At 48.4% G+C, this 23,526-nt stretch overlaps 1 protein-coding gene across 1 annotated transcript in view; it reads right to left on the reverse strand.

Annotated features, from left to right (window-relative positions):
• The window catches only part of ncoa1 (nuclear receptor coactivator 1), a 53,549-nt gene that overhangs the window by 5,657 nt on the left and 24,366 nt on the right, over positions 1-23,526 (reverse strand). Inside the window, exons 4-20 of the mRNA XM_020056185.3 lie at positions 19,086-19,252; positions 12,875-12,981; positions 11,997-12,174; positions 10,805-10,984; positions 10,405-10,503; positions 9,922-10,062; positions 9,580-9,727; positions 8,318-9,404; positions 7,428-7,728; positions 6,733-6,885; positions 5,858-5,975; positions 4,031-4,199; positions 3,435-3,740; positions 1,592-1,690; positions 896-1,304; positions 480-636; positions 27-213 (exon numbers count right to left, since the gene is read on the reverse strand). Coding sequence (XP_019911744.2) covers positions 27-213; positions 480-636; positions 896-1,304; positions 1,592-1,690; positions 3,435-3,740; positions 4,031-4,199; positions 5,858-5,975; positions 6,733-6,885; positions 7,428-7,728; positions 8,318-9,404; positions 9,580-9,727; positions 9,922-10,062; positions 10,405-10,503; positions 10,805-10,984; positions 11,997-12,174; positions 12,875-12,981; positions 19,086-19,252 — 4,006 coding nt within the window. The remainder of the gene's footprint in view (positions 1-26; positions 214-479; positions 637-895; positions 1,305-1,591; positions 1,691-3,434; positions 3,741-4,030; positions 4,200-5,857; positions 5,976-6,732; positions 6,886-7,427; positions 7,729-8,317; positions 9,405-9,579; positions 9,728-9,921; positions 10,063-10,404; positions 10,504-10,804; positions 10,985-11,996; positions 12,175-12,874; positions 12,982-19,085; positions 19,253-23,526) is intronic.

Consider the following 23,526-nt stretch of genomic DNA (forward strand, 5'->3'; position numbering starts at 1 on the left):
TGTTGTCATCAGGTGTAGACCCTCACCTGATCATTACACACAGAGTTCATGTTGCCAAGGTTACTGTTGCCAATGCCGACGGATGGTCCCATGGGAGTTAGCGAGGCCACGCCCCCTGAGCCTCCTGCCATGGACACAGTGATGCTCATGTTGTTGTAGACTCCCTGCTGGCCAAAGGCCTGGGGCGTGGTCTGACCAGACTGGCTGAACAAGCTGACACAAGGACACAAGACGGTCAGGACACTGTTGGCCTTATGAACTCCCCAGCAGCTTCATCTAGTAACGTACCCAACAGCACTTGGTACCTTTCGGTTACATCTAACTTCAAAGAACACATCTGGTATTAGAAAGGGTTCTCAGATACATACAAGTAGTGATTATGCAATAACCATCTGAGAGGTCATTGTCAGGTAAACATCAAGTCAATAACCGATAATACAATTGACACAATTCCATGGGCGTGGCTCTGGCCACCTTACCTGTTGCTGCCCATGCCAGCTTGCTGCCAGCTCTTCATGTCAGGTGACTGGTACCCAGGAGGCTGGGCCTGCTGGAGCAGAGGACTCTGGGAGGTGGAGTTCTGAGGAGACAGCAGTGGGCTGGTGGGGCTGAGCTCAGTTCCTTGCTGAACCATGGCTTCGAAACGTACAGAGAGAGAACATTCTAGAGTCCCGACCATTTTCATATAGATATTTTTCCAGCAGCACTGTACTATATTTTCTATCGATCATGTATGAATGCTGCATGGCACTTAATATCACATTATAATATAATATTGACAATGTCAGCACTTGATATGCAATTCTGTTATCGATGTTAACAGCACTGTCCTGACAAATGATGCCGTTATAGGGACCTCCAACCAGATCTAACCTAGGTGTGACTGCTCACTGACCTGGTCCTCCAAACTGCTGGAAGAGCCCAGGCTGGACTGCCGAGTTCACCGCTGGCCCAAACTGCCCCTGCATGCCCCCCATCATGGCTGCCTGGCTGGCCATAGGGGCCCGACCCGACAGCTTGGGGTCCAGGGACACTCCCATGGGATTGAAGTGACTAGGGGAACTGGGTGGGTTTCCTGGCATGGGGCTGAAGCCTGGCGAGTAAACAAACTGCTGTTGTTGCTGCGGTGGCGGCGGCTGCTGCTGCTGCGGCCCTTTTTGTCCTCTGGTGGCCCCCATAGGCCCTCGGACCCCAATGCCCTGTCGCATCATCATGACCTTCTGCTGCAGGATCTGCCTCTGGCGGTGCTGGAAGCTGTAAAGCTCCCGCTGTCTCTGGGCCAGCATTTGGGCGTTCAAAGGGGGCTGCATGGGGAGGAGGATCAGGGGCTCACAGGAGACACTTTTACAACGTGCATGTGTTCCCTAAGGAACTATACCGTTTAAAACAGGCCATCACTTTCATTAAAGAGGGAGAAGAATGGATGCAAATAAGGAGACTTTGTTTTTATATTTTATAATAATTCAGCATAACTAGCTACCAGACACGTGACCAGGTCAATGCATGCCAACTAGAGCAAGTGAAAGGGTTAAGAGACGGAGGAGAGAAGGAGAGAAGGAGAGAAGGAGGCGTGAGCCTGTCGAGTCCTCACCTGAGAGGACATCTGAGGTTGCTGCACTCCCTGACGCATTCCCATGGCAACGTGTGCTCCTCCTGGGAACTGGCTCATGGCAGCCAGCCTGTTCTGGAGCTGGCAGAGACAGAGGGGGAGTGAGGGAGGGAGTCACAGGACCCATAGAGGGAGGGAGGGACGATAGAGAGGGGGAGCGGACTCAACAAAGAAATAAATGGAGACGAGAGTGAAGACTGAAAGAAGAGAAGTGATTGAGAGGGGAGGGGATGGAAACTACATCTGACAAAGACAAGTGTCTTAAAGACTGATGAAGAGTACCAGGTATGGGAACATGATCCATATTGCTAATATTTACTTTGCCATGAGGTCTTTTTAAAGCTGCACGGTCCGCTACTGTAGCAGAAGAACCACTAAACTGAATAACAATAATATGCAGAGACAGCTGTGTGGGAACCAGAAATAAACAGCATGTGTGAGAGGAGCGTGATGGAGCGAGACCTTGAAGAAAACGAGCTGTGAGCCACGTTTGTGTGGGTGCAGGCTGACGGTGGAAAAGGCAAAATGCAAACACATTAGGCGGTTTCTCCTCCCCCTACCTCCCTCCATCCCTCAAACTCCCTCCTCCCCCTCTCTCTATATAGCACACTGCTTCTTCAGGGAAGATTGAGCAGTCACATATTAACTACAGAGCAAAAAGCATTACAAACAGTCAACCACTATAGATGTACATACAGTGCAGTGGCCACGTACCATAAGGTCCCTGTGTTTGCTCGGCTGTTACATAATGGAGCTCTTCGTCAAACGACCACCCATTACACTATACTAGCTAGCTCGGCTTAGCCACACAACACAATGGCCCATTAACACAATGAAGGGCTGACAGGTTGGCTGGGAAGGACATTGCTTAGGCCAGTGTTTAAAAAGAGCTGGCTCTGGGTGGGATTGAAAGGCAACGCAGCGTAAACGGTGATGCTATACGGACATGCCTGGCCAACAAATTGACGACATATGTGCCGACGAATGTGCCACGGCATAGAGCGAGCTGAATCACACACACCAACTTTCTATGGCTGAAGAATGAACGGAACTTTCTTCCACAAGTCTTCTTTTAATGTACCAGTGCTTGTTTCTTTCTTGGAAATCTTGCCGCAATGCTTTTTGTATGAAGCGGTTTTCAGGATTTGTTTACTATCCTAGACATTTGAATCATTTTCTTTGTGTCCTGTAAGAATATTTGCATGTATAATCGGTAATAATAAATTGTTATCTAATCATGAATAATTCAAGGCCTTCGGAATGTATTCACAGCCCACCACTCGCTCCTCATAGACTCAATTAGAACCGATTACAGTTTTTTGCATTTGCCTTTTCATCAATACAAGCTTCCATCAAGTTCCATCACTCTAGTTTTCCTTCTGGCTGGTTCTTCCATCTCTACATGAAAACTCTGAAGCTCTGTTAGAGTGGCTATTGGGTTCTTGATCCTCTCCCTGATCAAGGCCCTTCTTTCCCGGTCACTTGGTTTGGCATGACAGCCAGCTCTAGGAAGAGTCCGGGTCATTCCAAACCTTTTCCATTTCACAACGACCGATCGATTCCGCTTTGCTTCTGGGAACTTTCAATGCTTACCAATTCTACTACAACTATCACCAGATCCATGCATTGACGATTTTTTCCACAGAAACTAAAGAGTACATACGGTCCATGTTAAAAACACAGACAGCGAATACATCACATCTGGCGCTCAACTAATCCATTTTCTCCTCAGAGACTGCGCTTGGTTTATTTTAGCGCGTTAGCACTGGGTTGGAACGAGAGCCTTCAACCCCCTGGTGTGCCTGTTCAGCCCAGCCCATCTTACCTGCTGTGGACCCTGCAGCCTCTGCTGCAGCTGTAACCTCAGCTGGTTGGGTGGCAGCCGGATCTGGTTGGCCGGGCCAGGTGCTCTGCCCATGCTGGGCCTCAGTGTCATGCCCATGCCCCCGGGGAAGGCACCCCTGGGCACCCCGAAGCCCCCCATACCCTGACACCCTGCCACCTCTGGAGGGAACTGGGCCGGAGGGCCTGAGGTGAACTGAGAGGGGTAGCCAGGAGGCTTGGGGTCCGTGGAGATGGGGGAAGGGGGCTGGCAGGGGAACCGGTGAGGTACGGGGTCGAAGCAACCGCCCTGGGGGGAGGAATGGGTCGGGGTTAATTACAGGAAGAAAAAAGAAAAAGAAAAACACCCCAGGACCAAATGAATCATTACACCAACCATTTATCAATGACTGCACTAATATACTGAGTCGGTGGGGGTGGGTGTGTGGACGGGACATTCAATTCAGTGTCTATATTTAGCTCGCATTCAGCTCTGGACCGTAGTAGAATGGAGGACGTATGCCAGTGCCTGCCCTCGTCCAGACATAACGACACCGGGTTGGAAAAAATGAATCTACCATTTGTTCCATTTCCACTCACCTGCACCAGCTTGTCGATGCCCAGGGCTCTGTCCAGCTCGGCCAGCTCGCTCTCATCCGTGCCACTCAGGAAGGAAACCAGCTGGTCCAACAGGGCCTTCTCGTCATTCCGACCCTCCGGCGTGGTGGGAGGGCACAGCAGCTCATCCAGTGGGCACGGGACACACTGCCTGCTCCACACAGGAGGGAGACGTGGGAGAGTGGCAGCTTGTAAAATGTGAGGATGTGCAAGGTTTGTTTCTGTGTGTGAAGTGGAATGTGAGCGATGAGGAATCTGTGTTTGTGTACCTCTACATTACGTCTGCACCAGTCACACAACACACAAGTGTTTCTTTGTTGTCGAGACACCTCAAAATCATATTTTATTTTCATTTGTTTGGTGTACTATTTTAAATGGATGCATTGTGATCTTGTTGAAAAATAAACCCAACCCACTAAATAAAAGAAACCAGTAATGCAGGCCATCATGAGACTGAAATTTGAATTAAGACAGCCAAAACATAAGGTGACAAAAATGTACGTGATTTACGTTAAGTGAGCTAACCAATAGCAAAAAACAACCTGGTAAATCAAAGAAGACCACTGTTGTGGAGGACCATAGACTGCTTTTAATTGTGAAGATAAAAAATATTTGTAACTCTAAATCATAATTAAGTTTCACAAACATAACAGCCAGGTTATAGTTTGCTAAAAAAATTACAAAAAACCTCTAGGGTTCTGCAACAAATCATTATGGATCTCAGTTTTCAGGTTGTCATCGAATGCTAAGGAATACCAACCAAGCACTAAATATGACGACTATTTAAGATTGTTCATTTGTCCAATTACTTTTGGCCCTGGAAAATGGAAGGACTACGGACTTATTCACATTAAGCGACATTTTCCACGACATATCAAAGAAGATTCAAGACGCTAGATTATTTTGTTGCGAAGCCCCCTTCAGAGGTAGCATAGCATGCACCGTTCATCGAGCCCCCGAGAGGTTTGCAGGTGTGAAGAGAACGGTGTCGGAACTGTATCAGGTTTGTGTAGTGCTTGCGCATTTCGCTTGCTTCTTTCCTTGATTGACATGCTCAATCCTGCGTATTCTAGAACATGCCGGTGCAAATTCAAACATTACGGAAATGATTATGCAAACTAGGTCCAGAGTTTTATTCCCAGCCGTAGTGTGAATAAGCCTTAAGTACATAAAAAGAGCTATTTGTCTTACACATTCATGGTTTGTGGGTGTAAATACCCTAAAATTAAAGCTGACAAATCTGCATGTAACTTCTTAGTCATGTTTCTTTTCAAACGCAATGTGCTAAAGTACAATTTCATATATATGAATGTGTATCATTATAGCATATCTTAATTGCCAAAAATAAAGCTACCGTTTAAAATAATGTTCACAATATTTATATTTTGGGTCTTCTAGTATTGTATATTCTGATTGCCATTTCATTAGGTATGAATACAGGAACTTCTGGTGTTTAATAATTTTTATTGTGTTGAGGAGAGGCCACCTACAGACTAAGAATTTCATGTTTAAAATTGAAGCTTGGGGATCATTGAATTAAATAATGTGTTCGTATGTGGAAAGAAGAATGAAATATATTACACTTTATAAAGTACAAATAACATTAATTTGTGGGACCATCTCCCATTAACAGTATCAATAATGCAGTTTGATGACACTATGGTACTACTACAGCAAGCATGTCAAAGCTGTGTGTTGGAAAACTTTGGGTGGGACATTGGTAAAGTAGGCATTCTGGTGCTCATTTGAATCTCCTTTCTTTTTTGGATTCAGACCAAAGCATGTTTGTAATGGAAGTACTAAACTCACTCCTGAGGCGAGGCCAGAGGGGCTGGCACAGCGTTTCCCATGTCTCCATCAAAGGACAGAGACTCAGTCAGGGCCAGGGGCTGGAAATGCTGAGAGTCTGTCTCCATCTTAGATAACCCTGGAGGACAGCACAACATACCACACGTCATTAACCCCACTGAAACAAAAAATACCAACATCATTTCCATAATATTCTATAATAATTTTACAATTTCTGAATATTTTAAGACAATCCACCCCAAACCACACATGATATATATAGTAAAATAATGCAATTAGGTAACAGAAAAGGCTGTAATGTCCTTTGAATTCTATAGTTGCTAATAACTCAGCATCCAACATTAGAAATCTATTGAAAAAATCCATTGAGTATCAAGTCTACTACAAAACCCAGAATTCAAAGCGCTCTCTGGACAGGCCAAATGTTTACCTTTGTGGCTACCTAGAAAACACAATACTATGGAACTCAATATGTTGATCGTGAGGAAAAAATACAATTTGCTTTGCTTCATTTTTGTTGGAGGAACAAAGTACATTAATCGGACAGCGCACTATATACCGGAGGCTACATAAACAACATGTATACTTCTTCATGATTATATACAGCGATGGATGTGACCATACCATCTAATGGCTGATTTGACGTGTGTCATCCCCCTTCTCCAATCATATGAATATACACTATAGTTGACCTGTCCCTACATCATTTACAGATTCCACAGACAAGCCACTAAGTTCAATCATGAGGAAAGAAGTTATTTTAACCACTAATAGATCATTTGCCCAAATTGATGAAGAGTTTGATTGTGTTTCTGGGGTTGAACTACAGATAATCAATAGAGGACTGTTTGATATTAGCATATTCTAGTTCATACCAGTGCTGGAGTTGAACGAGTTCATGAGTCCAAGCTCTGAGAAGGGGCTGCTACTGTCTTTGGGTGTCTGGAAGGGATCCCCTTGTCCCTGGCTGGGGGTGGTGGGACTACAGAAGTGTGACTGGTTCTGCAGGTTGGAGCTATCAGTCAGCCCTTCATAGACAAAAACACAAGGCACGTTAAGGACCAGCCCTCCCTAGGATGGCCCCGTTTAGGACCAGCCCTCCCTAGGATGGCCCCGTTTAGGACCAGCCCTCCCTAGGATGGCCCCGTTTAGGACCAGCCCTCCCTAGGATGGCCCCGTTTAGGACCAGCCCTCCCCAGGATGGCCCCGTTTAGGACCAGCCCTCCCCAGGATGGCCCCGTTTAGGACCAGCCCTCCCTAGGATGGCCCCGTTTAGGACCAGCCCTCCCTAGGATGGCCCCGTTTAGGACCAGCCCTCCCTAGGATGGCCCCGTTTAGGACCAGCCCTCCCCAGGATGGCCCCGTTTAGGACCAGCCCTCCCCAGGATGGCCCCGTTTAGGACCAGCCCTCCCTAGGATGGCTACATTTAGGACCAGCCCTCCCCAGGATGGCCCCGTTTAGGACCAGCCCTCCCTAGGATGGCTACATTTAGGACTAGACATTATCAGTTAGACCCCTCGCCTTCTGACCCTCTATGACAACCCCCTGGCACTCTTTTTCCTGCTGTACCTCGGCTTGGTGTTCCGGGAGGCTCCCTCTTCACGCTCACTGCTCTGGGAATGTTGGCCTCACTGGGCTGGAGTAAGGTAGAGGTCTGAAGATGGTTCTGCGGTTGGAGTTGAATAGGTGACTGGAGTTGGGGTTGAGGCTGTGGGGGCGACTGGAGCCGAGTTTGAGGTTGTGTCTGGCTATGGGACAACAGGGCCTGGGGGCCATCCTGCTCCTCGCTGCCCTGCTTGGCCCCAGCGGGGCCCCTGAGGGTGGGCAGCAGCTGGCTGAGAGGATCCAGGTCAGCATGTCCACTGAGGAACTGACAGGGACAGATAGAGAGAGAGAGGAGGGGAAAGGAAAACATTTATATTATTTTGGGTGAAAATATAGAAACAATAGACAATAGACCTGGCAGCTGACTATGTCCTGACCTGTCATTACAAAAGAGAAACTATAGCACCCAGAATGTAGATGTCTGATTGCTATTTGTTTATTCTCTGTAAAACTGTCAATATTATTGGGTATACTGTATTTATTTAAAATTGTGCTTTTATTGTTTCAATTGTATTTATTTATGTACTGTATCACAATTGCTACCTAAGCATGTTTCGCTTTGGCAACAGTGGCCACCACGTTAGCTACCTTAACCCCCTAAAAGTACAACCCAGAACCGCAGACTGTCTGAGAAGCCTGCAGTGTGCTGTGACTGTATGTAATGCCCTGTGTGTGAGGACTGTATGTAATGCCCTGTGTGTGAGGACTGTATGTAATGCCCTGTGTGTGAGGACTGTATGTAATGCCCTGTGTGTGAGGACTGTATGTAATGCCCTGTGTGTGAGGACTGTATGTAATGCCCTGTGTGTGAGGTGCGAGATTGGAGAGACGGGGAGTAGGCCCGCAGGTACTACCGGGTCTCTGGGTGGCCTGTTGTCTGCAGGGCTGGGTTTGGGCTTAGGGCTGGGGGTGGCGCAGGCCCCAGCATAGGGGGCGCTGTCCCCGCCCGTCCTCTTCTCGGTCTTGACCCGGACTGTCTGCAGGCTTAAAGCGGCTGGGGGAGGCAGGTCTCCCAGATCCTTCTCGTCCGTGTCCAGGAGGAAGCGCAGCAGCTGATGGTCCTGGGGCGTGGCGGGGGGTCCGGCGGGTTTGGCCGTGGCCGGGCTGGCGGGGGGCTCCTTCTTGATCTCGGGCTCCTTGCCGTCACCACCTTCTGCCGGGCTACTGTCCTGCAGGAGGCGGTGGAGGATCTTGTGGCGCTCGGTCAGCGTGCTGTGGGACGCCGGGCACTGAGGGGTGGAGGTGGGTGTGGCGGGGTGGGGGGCGGGACGGGGAGAGGCGCAGGCGGCGTCACCAGGCGTCACCACGCCACCACTCTCCAGGAGCTGGTTGCGTTTGAGGCTACCCCCCTGTTGTCCTTTAGTCAGGTCCCCTCCTCCCCCACCTCCTCCCACTCCCTCAGGGGGCTTGGCGGGAGGCGGGCGTGCTGGGGAGCTGGTGGGCGTGCAGGGCAGGGAAAAACCAAGGGGGGTCCCTGCTCCGCCTTCCCCACCAGAGTGCTGCCGGCTGAGGATGACAGCGCCCGAGCCACAGCCTCCCACTCCCAGGGCTCCTGCCGGGGAGTGGAGGCCAGGGGTGGAAGGGGAGAAAGGGTTCCCTGGTACGCGAGGGCTGCCGCCCAGCCCCGGACTGCCCCTGGAGGGCCTGGGCGACATGAATGAGGTAGGGGCGGCTGTGAGGGGGCTGCCCAGGGGCGAGGGGCAGTTGACCTGCTGAGGACACATCCGGTTGGGCGCCGGGTACCCTGATGAATGGCTGGTGGGTGGGGCGGGAGCGGGGGGGCCGGAGCTGTTGTTGAGAAGGAGGCCTGAGGTGGGGCCCGGGGCTTGGCTGGCCTCACTGCCCGGGGGGAGGGCAGGGGAGCGGGAGGGAGCAGGGCTCCTATGGGTCAGTAGAAGGCTGGAGTTAGTGTTTTCCTGAGAGCTAGCAGTGTTGTGTTCCCTAGAAGAGAAGGAAAACAAGCAAAAACTGGGTGAAAGGCATAGAAAACCTGTTTAAAAAGTACAATGCAACAGTAACGGTCAACTCCTACCATTCCAACCACTGCCTGTCAACAAAGCACTCTATTCTACTTGGTCCCCATTCTCTGGCAGAGCGTGTTCAGGCTGTGTTTTACCTGTCGATAGTGTGAATGCCCATGATGAAGGGCTGAACGTCGGGGTTCGGGGGGCAGCAGAACTTGCAGCGTGTCTGAGCGCTGAGCGGGGTCCCGTCACTCAGGGTGAACCGGTAAAGAGGACTGATGGCCGTGCCGTGGGTCATCACTGTCAACAAAACACCACCACAGACCGCCGATCAGGTGACCTGCACTCCACAACAACCACCAACTCCCAGCTTGCACAGCACTGTGCTCTGGTGTCCCAGCTTCATTATTGACTACAGGGCACAGCTTCTGCGTTCCCCCCCCCCCTCTACCCCCTTCATCCTCCTCTCCTCTTCCTCCCCCCCAAGTCCTCACCCTCCTGAAGCAGCTTCTTGGCGTGGGAGGGTTCTTTGCCCTGGGGCTGGAAGAAGGCGTAGATGCACTTCCTGACCAGGTCCTCCCAGCCCGGCCGTCCTGTCGCCCGCAGAGCACTGGTCTCAATGGAGATGATCTTACCTGGACGGACACACACACACAGACACACACACACAGACACACACACAGACACACACACAGACACACACACAGACACACACACAGACACACATCAGTACGCAGAGATCCAGAGGCTGTGCGATAAGACTCCGACAGCGGTGAATTATGAAGTCTGACGTAAAGGGCAGGTGTAGTGAGAGACAAAGCATCGCCCCTCCCCTGGTACAATTACCGACCAGTCTGGTTTGTTGTGAAACTAAGTCCACCTTGGGCGGCCGAACGAAAGCTCTCTAATCCATGCACTGAAGTACGTGTGTACAGGGACTTTTCACGTGCCAAAGGTGAGAGGTCAGGGGTTAATACCTGTGGGGTCCTGTTTGGTGATGAACGACTCAGTGCTGACGGGGACCTGTGGGGGGCGGGGCATCCGGCAGGCTATGCAGATCAGGCAGCTCTGCAGGTCTGGTTACAGCGGTAGAAGGTCAGAAGAGGTCAGAGTTAAGCCTCTGACAGTTGTGTGTGTGTGTGTGTGTGTGTGTGTTAATACACAGGGCATCACGGTGTCTCCCTCCTTCCCTCCAATATGGCTTTGGGCTAGCAAGGACCAGGTAAAGACGTGTGGGATCTCTTGTTGCTTCAACACCCTTTTAAATGTGTGTGTGTGCGCATGTAACTCTTGTGCACGCAGGCGGTGTGTATGTACAGTATGTCCAGTGCGTGTGTTTTAGTGTGTACTTTACGTATACACGGGTGTCACACTGACCGTCTCCCTCGTCCTGCATGGCTTTGGGCTGGGAAACGGTGAAACACTGCATGACGTCATACTGCTGTCGCGCCTCCTGGTTCTCCGTGTCCACCTCGTCAGGAGGCCTCTTCAGCATTCGGCAGTTAAACGTGTGACTGTTCCTGCGGCCCTGCTCCTGGGGCCACGGCACGCCGTTCACTACACGCACACACACGCAAACGCACAATTGTTGGTTTGCTGGTCCTCATCAAAGTGAAGAATTAATACAATTTCAATCAATTTACCTGACTCTAAACCTAAATCCATCTCCAAAATCTAACCCTTAATGCCTAAATGTAACCCTAAACCTAATTCTGAGCCTAAAGCTAACTCTAAACCTAACCCCAAATCAGATCAGCGAGGACTGGCCAAATGCCCTCACTTTGCCTGATTTCCCTTGTATTTCTATACCACAGCATTATCGGTAATGATACACACACACATTATTGGGAAGGGAGACAGGACATGCACGGACCACAGAGACAGACAGGTAAAAACGTGCACCACAAAGACAGACAGGTCAAATAACGGTGACCATAGAAGATGGGGACAGAGAAGCAATCAGAAGACCGATTGTGGTGACAGTGACTGAGTGATGTGGAAGACAGACAGGCAGATAGTAGCTATAGGTGTTGGTACCCTATGATAGTAGCTATAGGTGCTGGTACCCTATGATAGTAGCTATAGGTGTTGGTACCCTATGATAGTAGCTATAGGTGTTGGTACCCTATGATAGTAGCTATAGGTGTTGGTACCCTATGATAGTAGCTATAGGTGCTGGTACCCTATGATAGTAGCTATAGGTGCTGGTACCCTATGATAGTAGCTATAGGTGCTGGTACCCTATGATAGTAGCTATAGGTGCTGGTACCCTATGATAGTAACTACAGGTGCTGGTACCCAATGATAGTAACTACAGGTGCTGGTACCCTATGCGGTCTGGCCTGTACAGATAAGGGTTACTAAGGGGGTTTCCTTTCTTGGCACTGTTTGCTCCTGGTTACAATGCTTTTCTAGCTGTCACATGATCTGGCAGCAGACCTCTGATCTTATCTCTACCCTCCGGTCCTTCTCTGTTACCTGGCCTCCCTCAGCTGACCTTATTCTAGTAATTATTCTACCATCCTAGTGTCCTTTTATTTGTACCCCCCCCCCCCCCCGTTGTCCTCACCGAGGCTCTTGGGCAGAAGGTTGCGGACGAACTCGTTGTGGTCACCCACGTGGAGGATGTTGTACACGCTGGAGGTCATTAGCTCTTCCTGGGCGTAACCTAGGTAACCCGTCACATTCTCAGACACAAACACGATCCGGCCCTCACGGTTCACCACAAAAAAGAAGCCGTCCAGGGCCTGGCCCAAAACAGAGAGGACAAAGGAGGAGTGAAACCAACACCTCCGGAGGAAGGGAAACACACAAAGAGACCAGGGGCAGCTCAGGCTCTCTCTCCCCTAGCACTAACCCCAGCCAGCGGGGACGCGGGCCAGGAAGTAACGTGGTGTAATGACACTGGGCCTCACTGGGAAAAATACTCCTGAGAAACATACAGATTCAGTGAATCACTCTGGACAATACAAGAGAAATCTTTTTAAAAAATTGACAGTTTACATTTTTTTACTCTATCATTATATCTTTCTTATTTTCCACTTGCCTTGGCAATTTAAACAAAAGGTTTCATGTGCCAATACACCCATTGGAATGGAAATTCATTAAACAGAATGAAAAATTCTATTCTACATGTCCTGAAAACACAAAGAAAACAAAATTATGCTAACGACATCAACCGGTGATCAAACTGTAAACAGGTGCAATCTAATTACTACCCATTCATTTACTGATGAACTGATATGATCTTGTCATTACAGAGTACATGTACTATAGACAGCGGCATTAATAAATGATCCAATCAGTGGATAAGTAGATACTTCCTGTGGCTTTGTCTCTTCAATCAATAAATCAATCAATCAAATGTATTTATAAAGCCCTTTTTACATCAGCAGTTGTCACAAAGTGCTTTTACAAAACCCTTTTTTTTTTTTGTTCTTCACTCACTTCCAGCAGCAGTGGGCCCAGGGCCTCTTTCTCCACCATACCCTGACTACTGGACGAGATGTCGCTCTTCTGGACCTCGTCATCCGCCGACATTAGCGCCGCTTTCTCTGCAGAAGGCGAACACAAACAAGAACAGATTTAATACACAGGAACAGAGGGCCATTTCTTAATAACCACATAACTCCCACGCCGTATTCCCCTCACACTGACTCAGGTATTATTCAGTAGAGAATAGGGAGCCGCGTTGACCACAGTCAAACACTGGTGATGACATCAGGCTTAGTCAAAGGGTTTACAAGGGAGGAATAGTGGATCTGGGTACTATCCAGTGATGATTTTTATTCTTGCACTGGTTAATGAACTGATGATTGGCTGCTGATGATTGGTTCCTGGGTGCTGGTGTGGACAGAGAGAAGATGTTTGGTGCCTGGGGCCAACGGGGTGGGAGTTTAGATGCAGTGGAGTGGATTGAGCTGGCCCCACCATTACATGTCTCATTACTGTACTGTAGCCCTGACATGGAGAGAAAGAAAGAGACTGACTAACAGAGAGATAGAAAAACAAACAGAGAGGAATAGAAGATCAAAAATAAAGGAGAGAGGAATATCAACAAGAGGGAAAGAGAGTGTAAGGGACTAAGGAAGGAAGAGAGGACAAGAAAAGAAAGAGGCAGTGTCCCAAGCAACAGCTGTAAAGAATGAGATCAATGGACAAGGCCATTGACCACATGACAGAGTTCCTTCCTGTGTGAATATTCAATAGCGTATTTAAGGCCAAGAAAGTTGGGTTAATATGGGATCTCATAGATACATAACATTCACAGTTAGAGATACTGCAGTTAGAAACTGGATATATTACAAGAACAGTTGTTTACGGATACAGCTCAGTGCTGCCCCCTCTCATTTAATATCTTAACTTACAGGCCGACAGGGGTACTGCAGGCTGCCATCAATGTTCAATTTGACATTTGGCTCAAGGATATACAGTACCAGTCAAAAGTGTCCAAACTTTTGATTGGTACTACACATCTGCTCTAAAATAAGAAATGTTGGTACAATGATGATCTTCCAATTGGTTTTATAAGCACATTTTACTGGATGAAATCTCTTGAGAAGTGGAGGGCTAGGCCCACTTGGACGGCAGAGGAGGATATTATTATCCAGTAGTATGAAACTCCTTCTAGGACCACGTCACACGCCTAATGTGGAGAAGACCACCCCTCACTCTCTGGGCCCTCGGTGTGACTCTTGGCTTAGACTGTGACACCTGATCCAGTCACACAGGAGGGCATGGCACGAGTGATGTCAGCATAGAGAGCTCACTATAGCGACCTGGCCCCAATAACAAGGAACCAACCAACAGCTGGAAGGAGGGCCAGCCAGGCAGAAGACGATGGGAGAGAGGGTAGAGAGAAGGTGAAGGAGGGGAGGAAGAGCAGAACAGAGGTCCTTTGCCCTGTATCCCCAAGCACTATCTCGTCTCCAGGGTGGAAAACAGAGAGGAGTGTATGTTTATCAGGCGCCGGTTGGCCGGGGGCCCAAGCCTTAAAATAAGGGAGTTAGCATATCACTACGAAGAACATGTGGTATTCCAGGAGGCCAAGAAACAAAACCAAAAACAAAACAACTAATTTCTGCCATAATTAGGTTATTGACAAAACAAACATGCGTGGGCTATGACTTTATGGTGCTGACACATTAATATCCTGCAGCAGGCTGGCCCAGTCAGAAACATGGTGGACTACTGCTTAGCGACATTCCGCTAGCACTAGGGAGTAACTCTAACACACGCTGCCTTTAACCAGAGAAGGGCTTCAAACATTAAAAGGTCAATTTCATTGATTTTATAAATCATCTGCATATCTTAAATGTGCATTAACCTTTTAAGTTGATACATAAAATGAATTGATATTTCTCTTTTTTTTTTATAAGCATTTAGTCATTTTTCTCCTCAGAAAACATAGTAAACAATGGGTCTAAAGGAAGTGCCTGCACATCCTGGAATTCAAAACCCTATAAAACACTGTTTATAATGTACCGTGTAGCATAACATAGCACTGTATGTTTATGCAGTGTTCAACCACCACTGGATTCTTCTACTTCCATTAGTCTGGGTGATTAATGGGGACTGAGCTACAGCATTAGCTTTTGAGACAAGGGCAGATTCCGAAGGGCCTGGTGCCGGTCCCTTCTTCACAAAAATGTCTGGAAAGTCTGAAGGTTTTGTTTTGTCATTGGAAGGCTGAGACTCTCACAAAACACCTACACGTTTTGCTCTACAATGCTCACAAGCCACTCAGGAGTTGGTAGACATTAGGGAGTTAATCTATAGAATTATAGAAATGATGTTAAGGAGAACATACTGTCTATAATACTATATCTAACTATTTGGTTTAGCACAAGCTCTTAACCATAGGGACTTTTTTTTTTCCCATCAGGTTATAATAAGGGGCAAACCACATTTGTAATAGGCATTTGTTATTTAAAATGATTAATCCATGTCATTTTTTAAACAACATTTACAAATAAAACCCACTTAGTCCAGGTTGTCCTGAAAAGAATTACACACCAGTGTGTGAGGCTAAAGAGCAGCGTAAGAAAATACATTGTAATAAAAACATTTTCTTTTTTGGGGGGCGGTGGGGGGGCTCTGGGACTAAGTAACACATTTGGAGTCTTCTGAGAGGCCAGGGTCTGTCTCTGTCTATCTTAGGATCAGATAGTAGAGGGGTAAAAGGAGGAAAGGGGAGGGAGAGAGGGGCACAGCGGAGGGGAGTACAGGCCCAGAGAGAGGAGGAGGAGGAGGCGCAACTGGAGTGGTGTGTGTTCCTGTGTCTCCCTGTGTAGGGGAAAGGAAAGCTGGGCTTTGCTAGAGGGCCTCTTGCACAAGGTCAGAGGCTGGGAGCTCAGCCATTGGCTGCTTGCTCGCACGCCCTACTCCACCATACCCCCCCCCCCCCCACTCCACTGCCTGAGCTCGCAAAACAAAAACAGAAGAGAGGGCCTAAGTACTGAGTGACACACCGCAGAGGCCGCTGGGCCCCCAACAACCTTATGTCATGGCTATGTCAGCTCTACGTAGGCTGGATGACAAATGCGCTACATACTCTACACAGAAAACACACACGCCTGCAAGTATGCGCAGGCGCACACACACACTGACCCTAATATATCCCGTCATTTCACAGAGGCTGAAAGGGGGAAAATGGCACGTTGTGCAGGGAACGGAGAGGCTTTAGGAGAGGCACCGTGTGGTGCTGTTTACCATTACACTGACACTCCACTGCATTTCCCAGTTCGCCTGCTCAAGGCCAACACCAGACCCTGCTTCGCTACGGCCCTATCACCAGCTAGCAAACTAGGGCTGCAAGAAATATTCAAATTTACACCCAAACTCTGAGTCACAGAGCCTGTTCGTAATGACGGGAGTCAGGGCCAGAAATGGGCAGATGTTACAATGACTAGGTTTGTCTGCTATGTAGCCATCTTATTAGCTTTCGTACCTTCAATATTGTGTCGCCTCGAAAAGTATTGGCACCCCTAATAAAAAAACATATTATACAAAATATTTAAGATAAGTGTGGTGTATGTTCAAAAAACATTATACTTGAAGTATTACACAAATGTAACTGCTCAGAGGAAACATATTGTTTAAAACATTATAAATTTTTCCTCAAAAAGGTCGGTGTAAGGCTGCATAACATTTTGGACCTTCCATGATGTTTAATGGTGCAGAATCCAATAGCATTCTATTATCAGCCATCCATTATGGGAAGCTAAGCTACACACAAACTAAACATTCCCAAGCAAATATAGATTACAGATCAGTATTTGTGTTATTCATTAATTTACTTTTCAAATCTTTATCAATGGTGTTAATTACTGCATAAATGACACTTCTGATAAGAAATTGTTCGGTGTGTGTGTGTGTGTGTGTCTCCACATTAACAGCATGTTTAATGGACTCTCAGAGGGGAAACTAGGAAAAAAAACATACTGGACAACACAGTACCTTAGACATAGTGCATCTCAGATCAGCTAACCCTTAACTAATCACAACTTGAAACATCAAACTGAAATAGAAAGTGACCTAAAGAAAAACGTGTCTAGGAACACAACGTCATCATCCTACTCCAATTGCCTACGTTTCCACCCAGGCTCCATTGGTGGAAACTAATGTGTTCCTTATTCCAATGGTGTGGGGGGAATGTCAGGAGTGCCATGGTCAGAGGGATCTCAAGTGAAATAAACATTAAGGCGCTGACCTAAATTGGACTGTGCTGTTGGCAACGGAGGGATTTAAAAGGCTTGTAAAAGGATCTCCTGCATCAGTTAGGCCTAGCTCTACATTTCCAACTTGCAGGTCAACATTCCTAGCCACACACAATCGCAGGCGCACAAATACTACATTGGTAATAAAAAGATTAACCCCCAAAAAACGCTAACCTGAAGCTGATAAGAATCGGGCTTGGACTCACTAGAAGAATGTTACATTGTCAGGTTGACAATGGTTAACCCTAAAACGACACTGGGCAAAGGTCAGGGGCCAAAGGGGAGAAGTTAAACAGGTTTGGGCCCAAGCCCATTTCAAACCAGTGTAAACACTGTCCTGCAGGTGTAGGAAGACACGTTCAGAGCCCTGAAAAGGGTTTCCGCAGAAACAGGCCAGTTGGCTGGAGCCCAGGGGGTGTCCCATCATGAACTAAAACCACCATCTGATATCAGTGTGACCACAGCTCCAACATCCGTATCAGTATCTCTTGATCATCAAACGCATTTCTAATGTTTGTGCGAGCATGCATGAGCGCGCAAGGACTAACAGCTCAACCTCTGTTCCAAATCACCTTCTGCTGGCCACATCCTTGTGATGTTAATCTTAATCCAGATTTTCCATTCTAATACAATTAGCCAATCAATAAATGGACGCCGTCATCGTAATCCGCCCACAAACACGAGGGAACTAATCTGGTCATTCATCCCTGAGAGGGGATGCGACGCACCACCCGCTGTTATTGCTTCAGCGGGCCTCACGCCAATGCACAGCGTGCATTATTCATACGCATCGGCTTTATGAATAAGTAATCACATAAAAAAAAAAAAAATGTCCAATGAAACGCTGCTACCGACAGCAATCCGGCCATTTAGACTCTGGCCTACCATAGCGTGACGACCTTTCGTCGGGGAGAGATGGACCGTGTCTGGGTGGATCAGCACACTGACCCTCTGGATGGTTGCATGTGTACATTTGTAGTGTTTGTGTGCGTGTGTGTGTGTGTGTTCTAAATTTGGGCGTAAGCATGATGTGTGTTACATTAGGGCCGTGTGGTCACGGCCCACATTCCTAACTGTCACACATCACTCCACCACTCTTTACCGGATAGACAATGCTTTATTGTAGGCGCTGAGTGTCCTGTTGCGCATTAAACGGGTGCTACAAATTGGTGGTGGATGAGGCGAGTTAGCAGCCGCACCGTGTAAAAACGCTCGGGGTGGCAAAACAAGGGCAAGTAAGTTAAGTGCTTTGTTATGGAGCCAGGTGAACCATGGACCCCGGCCTGGGGGTTCTGCAGTGAGTGACCAGGAACAAAAGCCCATGATCTAGCAAGTTCTTATCGTTATGTCTTTTCCCTGTGAACACTGATCAGACTACAAGTCAAACTGAGAAGTCGAACTGATCCGAGAGGAGGGGGCAAACTTGAGTACTGGTACCAGAATGTGTATGGGTCAGGCACAGAATGTGCAGGCCATCATATGCAGCCATCCTAGCCCCAAAGACAAATAAACAGCTCTACAGGGCTTAAGCAAACTAGCAGGCATTTTCAAGGACCCATGCGACGCAGCGGAAGGGTGTCGCCACAAGCTTTTAGTGGGGAAGGATTAGCCTGGCTTGTCATTCAGCTCTGACGACAAAGGAGCCTGATTTCCCAGGGGTCCCTCTTGCTAAACAGAAGCCACCAAGCCGCCCGGACCTAATGATTTCCAGTGGGGGAGGAGGGGGAAGTGAGGTAGTGACAGGGGATGGCCGGCCACACGGGTCAGTCTAGGAATGACGAAGAGGAATGACATGGAGCGCGTGCGCACGTGCGTGCGTGCGTGCGTGCGTGTTTTCTGGAGACACGGCCACAGACGGCACGTGTGGCTGACGCATGGCGACCCCACTCGCAGCAACGCGTCCGGGGTGCGCGCGTCCACCCCCCCTGCCGGGTGCTCACCCTGCTCGCGGCGTTTGATCTGCTGGATCTGGTCCACGGTGCTTTTCAGGATGTGGCACTTGTCCGGCTTGACGTTGAGGCTGGCGATGTCACCCATGTTGGCGGAGAGGAGATCGGCCAGCTCGTCTATGTAACGGCACTCCAACTCCCGCCGCCGCTTCTCCACACTGCAGGCACACACACACACACACACACGCACGCAAACAGGTTTATAGTTGAACACACTTAACCACGCTGAACATGTTGTTATGGCGTGACACCAAGCTAAACTCCCTTAGCAAGAAAGAGGATCACTTGACACACACAGAGTTCCAGCTCTGTTGTATAAGAAACACATTTAGCGCTGGAGGAGATCCTGAAGGGCAGGAGACAAGGAGAGGAATGAGATCAGATTGTGGGGTATTGGAATGCAGCCCGGGGCCCGAGCAGTCCGTATCCAGGCAGACGGTCGGTAGGCTTGCCGTAACTGGGTAGGTAGGAGCGGAGGGAGGGGAAGGAGAAAGGAGGAGAGAAGGGGAGATGAGAGGGGAGCAGAGCTGGAGGATCAGGGCTAGGGGACCTACAGGGACAGCAGGCCTCTCAATAATTCATGGCCAGCACATAGAGAGAGGGGAGTGGGGGGCAGGGCGGAGAGCTGCAGGAGACCAGCGCTGACGGAGCAGAGCAGCGCGGGGGGGGAGCTGAGGAGAAGGGAGGTGAGGGGGGACTAACCCCGCTGCCAGTTTGTTATTCTTTCACCCAGCGGGAGATCACCTGACAAGGAGGATGTGAGGAACCCTGCTGAGAAGGAGATATCCATCCCCTCCGTTCTCCCTTGAACGGGTTCTCCTCCTCGATCCCTCTCGCTCTCCCTTGTTGTCGGTGTCTCTCTTCCTCTTTTGCTATGCAACGCTCTGCATTACCCCATCTCTTTTTCTCTCACCCTTGCACTATTTGTCAAGCTTTTTCACCTACCACTCCATCACCCCCCCCCCCCCACCACCCCATCTCTCTGTGTGGTGCTGGAGGGGTCAGAGACCCACTGGGGCGTCTCGCTACCTTGCTGCTTGGTGGGTGGGCTGGAACCCTGGGCCTGGGGCCAGGGCACGTTCGCTCACGCACACACACAACGCATGCATGTACAGTGAGTCCCACCCCCGGAGCCAGTAGCTAAGTGGCTGACTTTCAGCAATACACTGACCATGGGAGAGATCAATGCAGAGACTGACTAGGTCTACAAATTCACATAGGAAATCATTTACTATAAGCCCTTTGAATCTGAATGTTGTGGAGGAGCTGTGGTAAACAGGATTAAAGAAGTGATAAAATGCTTGGGACACTTGACAAGTGAGGAGATACTGGACCATAAAAATGATAGAACGGGGTTGATAAAGGCTGTTGGGCTGGCAGTGTGGACTTGGTATTACCCGATGGCAGTATGTGAGGGTGAGTGGGATTGAGAGCACATACGAATTGGGGATGTGCTTGACAAATATTTTCACTGTCGATCATTCCTCAGCTTTTGTCATCGAATAGTCAACCCGACATCCTTGTGCCAAAAAAGAGAGGTTTTAAATGAAAAATATGTGTATGCTAATTGTAATATACGTTTTATTTAAAACATAGTTAACAACCTCAATAACGTTTTAGTACGCTGCACAAAAAATGTAAGGAACACTTAAATCACACATCGCGTCTCTTTGAGTTAAATATATTAAAGATCAATATCTTTACTGTATATTCTGTAATTCGTTGACAACAAAATGGCGTAACAATGGTCAATGAAAACCAAAATCACCAACTGACGGAGGGCTGGATTCAAACTGAAAACCAAAGTAAACAATTGAAATCACAGGCCCCAACTTACATGAATTTCATGACGGCAACTCATAATGTGACTCAGTAGTGTGTATGGCCCCTGTGCCTGTATGCACTCCTGACAACATCTGGGCATGCTCCTGATGAGACAGCGGATGGTGTCCTGGGGGATCTCCTCCCAGACCTGGATCAGGACATCAGTGAGTTCCTGGACAGTCTGTGGTGCTACTTGGCGGCGTCAGAAGCGCCGATACATAACGTCCCGAGGTTCTCAATTTGATTCAGGTCTGGGGAACGTGAGGGCCAGTCAATGGCATCAATGCCTTCATCATCCAGGAACTGCCTACACACTCTGGCCACACGAGGCCGGGCATTGTCCTGCACCAGGAGGAACCCAGGGCCCACTGCACCTCCGTAAGATCTGATGATGGGTCTGAGGATTTCATCCCGGTACCTAACAGCAGTCAGGGTACCGTTGGCCAGCATGTCCGACCCTCCAAGGACATGACAATCACTGACGACCTCCAAAACCATTAGATGACATACACCACTGCTTTTCTAGACTCTTTCACATCTGCCACATGCACTGAGTGTGAACCTGCTCTCATCGATGAAGAGAACAGGGCGCCAATGGTGGACCTGCCAATTCTTGTGTTCCCTAGTGAATATCAATCAAGTTGCACAGTGCTGGGCTGTGAGTACAGGTCCCACTAGAAGACGTCGGGCCCTCATTCCACCTTCATGGAGTCGGTTTCTGTCAATTTGTTCACACACCAGTAGCCCGCAAGAGGTCATTTTGCAGGGCTCTTGCAGTGCTCCTCCTGTTCTTCCTCACACCAAGTTCCTGCTGCTGGGTTGATGCCCTTCTACGGCCCTGTCCAGCGCTCCTCGTGTAATGGCCTTTCCCCTGGAATCTCCTCCATGCTCTTGAGACTGTACTGGGAGACACAGCAAACCTTCTTGCGATGGCACGTATGGATGTGCCATCTGGAGGAGCTGGACTACCTGAATGGGCTGCAGGTACCGCCTCATGCTACCAGCAGTGACAAGACACACTAGCAAAACATAAAACTAGAGAAGAATCAGTCAGGAAGGATAGCATTTTGTCTGTGGCCACCACCTGCAAAACCATTCCCTTTATGGGGGTTGTCTTGCTGGTACCTCTCCAGTCACTTTCATTTGCACCAAAACAGGTGACATTGATTCACAATTGTTTATGCTTCCTAACTGGACAGATGGATATCCCTTGAAATGTTATTGACTTGGTGTCATATGGTGATGATAACGTGTTCCAAAAATTTTTGGGGCAATGGAAATTTTCTGGGGGGGAAATGGGGAAAACAAAAACAAAAAAATCGGTCTTGCACGTTCATAGATGCAAGATCTTAACAAACACGTAAAGAATCATTAGGCAATGCCTATATTATTATGATCATTTATTCTTGTTTAGAAAAATTTGCATGTCCACGTGCTCTGGGAGTAGACGAGTAGGCTTACGTAGTCTGTTGACTATCAGGCCCGCAGCCGAGAAAACCCTATCAGCCAGTACAGATGTTGCCGGGATGCACAGGTATGCCTTTGCCAGCCGTGATCATTTCCTGTACATGGCCATTAGACAGATTTTTTTTAGGCTTTAAGAAATAACACGTCATTACTGCCGCCAAGTGAGCCAGTAGTACAGAAATGTTATTAACATGCGGATAAATACCATCCTTGTCGAAATGTCTGTGTATGTACAGTAACTGTGTCTGAGTGTCAGAATGTGAATGAGTGTGTGTACGTATATATTCTATATGTGAATGAGTGTGAGGCTACGGCAGTTTAAGTAGGTCAGTGTATTGCCACGGTTGCTTTGTGCAGGCAGGGTGTGTGTGCGTGTGTGTGTGTGTGTGTAGGGTGGGTGCGGGTAAGGCTTTGCGTGGGGTTGCTGTAGAAACTGGCAGATCTTTGCTGTGCTGTGGATCAGGATGCAGTAACATCAGTCTACTGGAGCCCTGCAGAGGACACCCTAGCAATCCCTGAGCCAGCCTGATCCAGGCCAAGCGCACCCACACGGACACCCGCACCCACACCCACACAGCCAGGCAATCCTCCTTAGCAACCTTCTGCCACCATACGCAGCATATGGAGGGCCAGATTCACAAACACACGCACGCGCAAAGTAGTTAATGGAACTCCACCCAAACAAAGGAAATGGAAAAGATGTTGTGAAAGGATTTTGAATGTCCATATTAACCCCCAGCAAAATGATGCTACATGAATATTTAGTTTGTTACTTGTTGATATCAAATTGAAAGTATGGTGCTGGTTGAGATGACAGTGAATACGTTCCTGGTAGAGATGACAGTGAATATGTTCCTGGTAGAGATGACAGTGAATATGTTCCTGGTAGAGATGTCAGTGAATACGTTCCAGGTAGAGATGTCAATGAATACGTTCCAGGTAGAGATGTCAATGAATACGTTCCAGGTAGAGATGTCAATGAATACGTTCCAGGTAGAGATGTCAATGAATACGTTCCAGGTAGAGATGTCAATGAATACGTTCCAGGTAGAGATGTCAATGAATACGTTCCAGGTAGAGAAGTCAATGAATACGTTCCAGGTAGAGAAGTCAATGAATACGTTCCAGGTAGAGATGTCAA

The sequence above is a fragment of the Esox lucius genome, chromosome 18 (genome assembly GCF_011004845.1).
Source record: "Esox lucius isolate fEsoLuc1 chromosome 18, fEsoLuc1.pri, whole genome shotgun sequence".
Taxonomy (NCBI): Eukaryota; Metazoa; Chordata; class Actinopteri; order Esociformes; family Esocidae; genus Esox; species Esox lucius.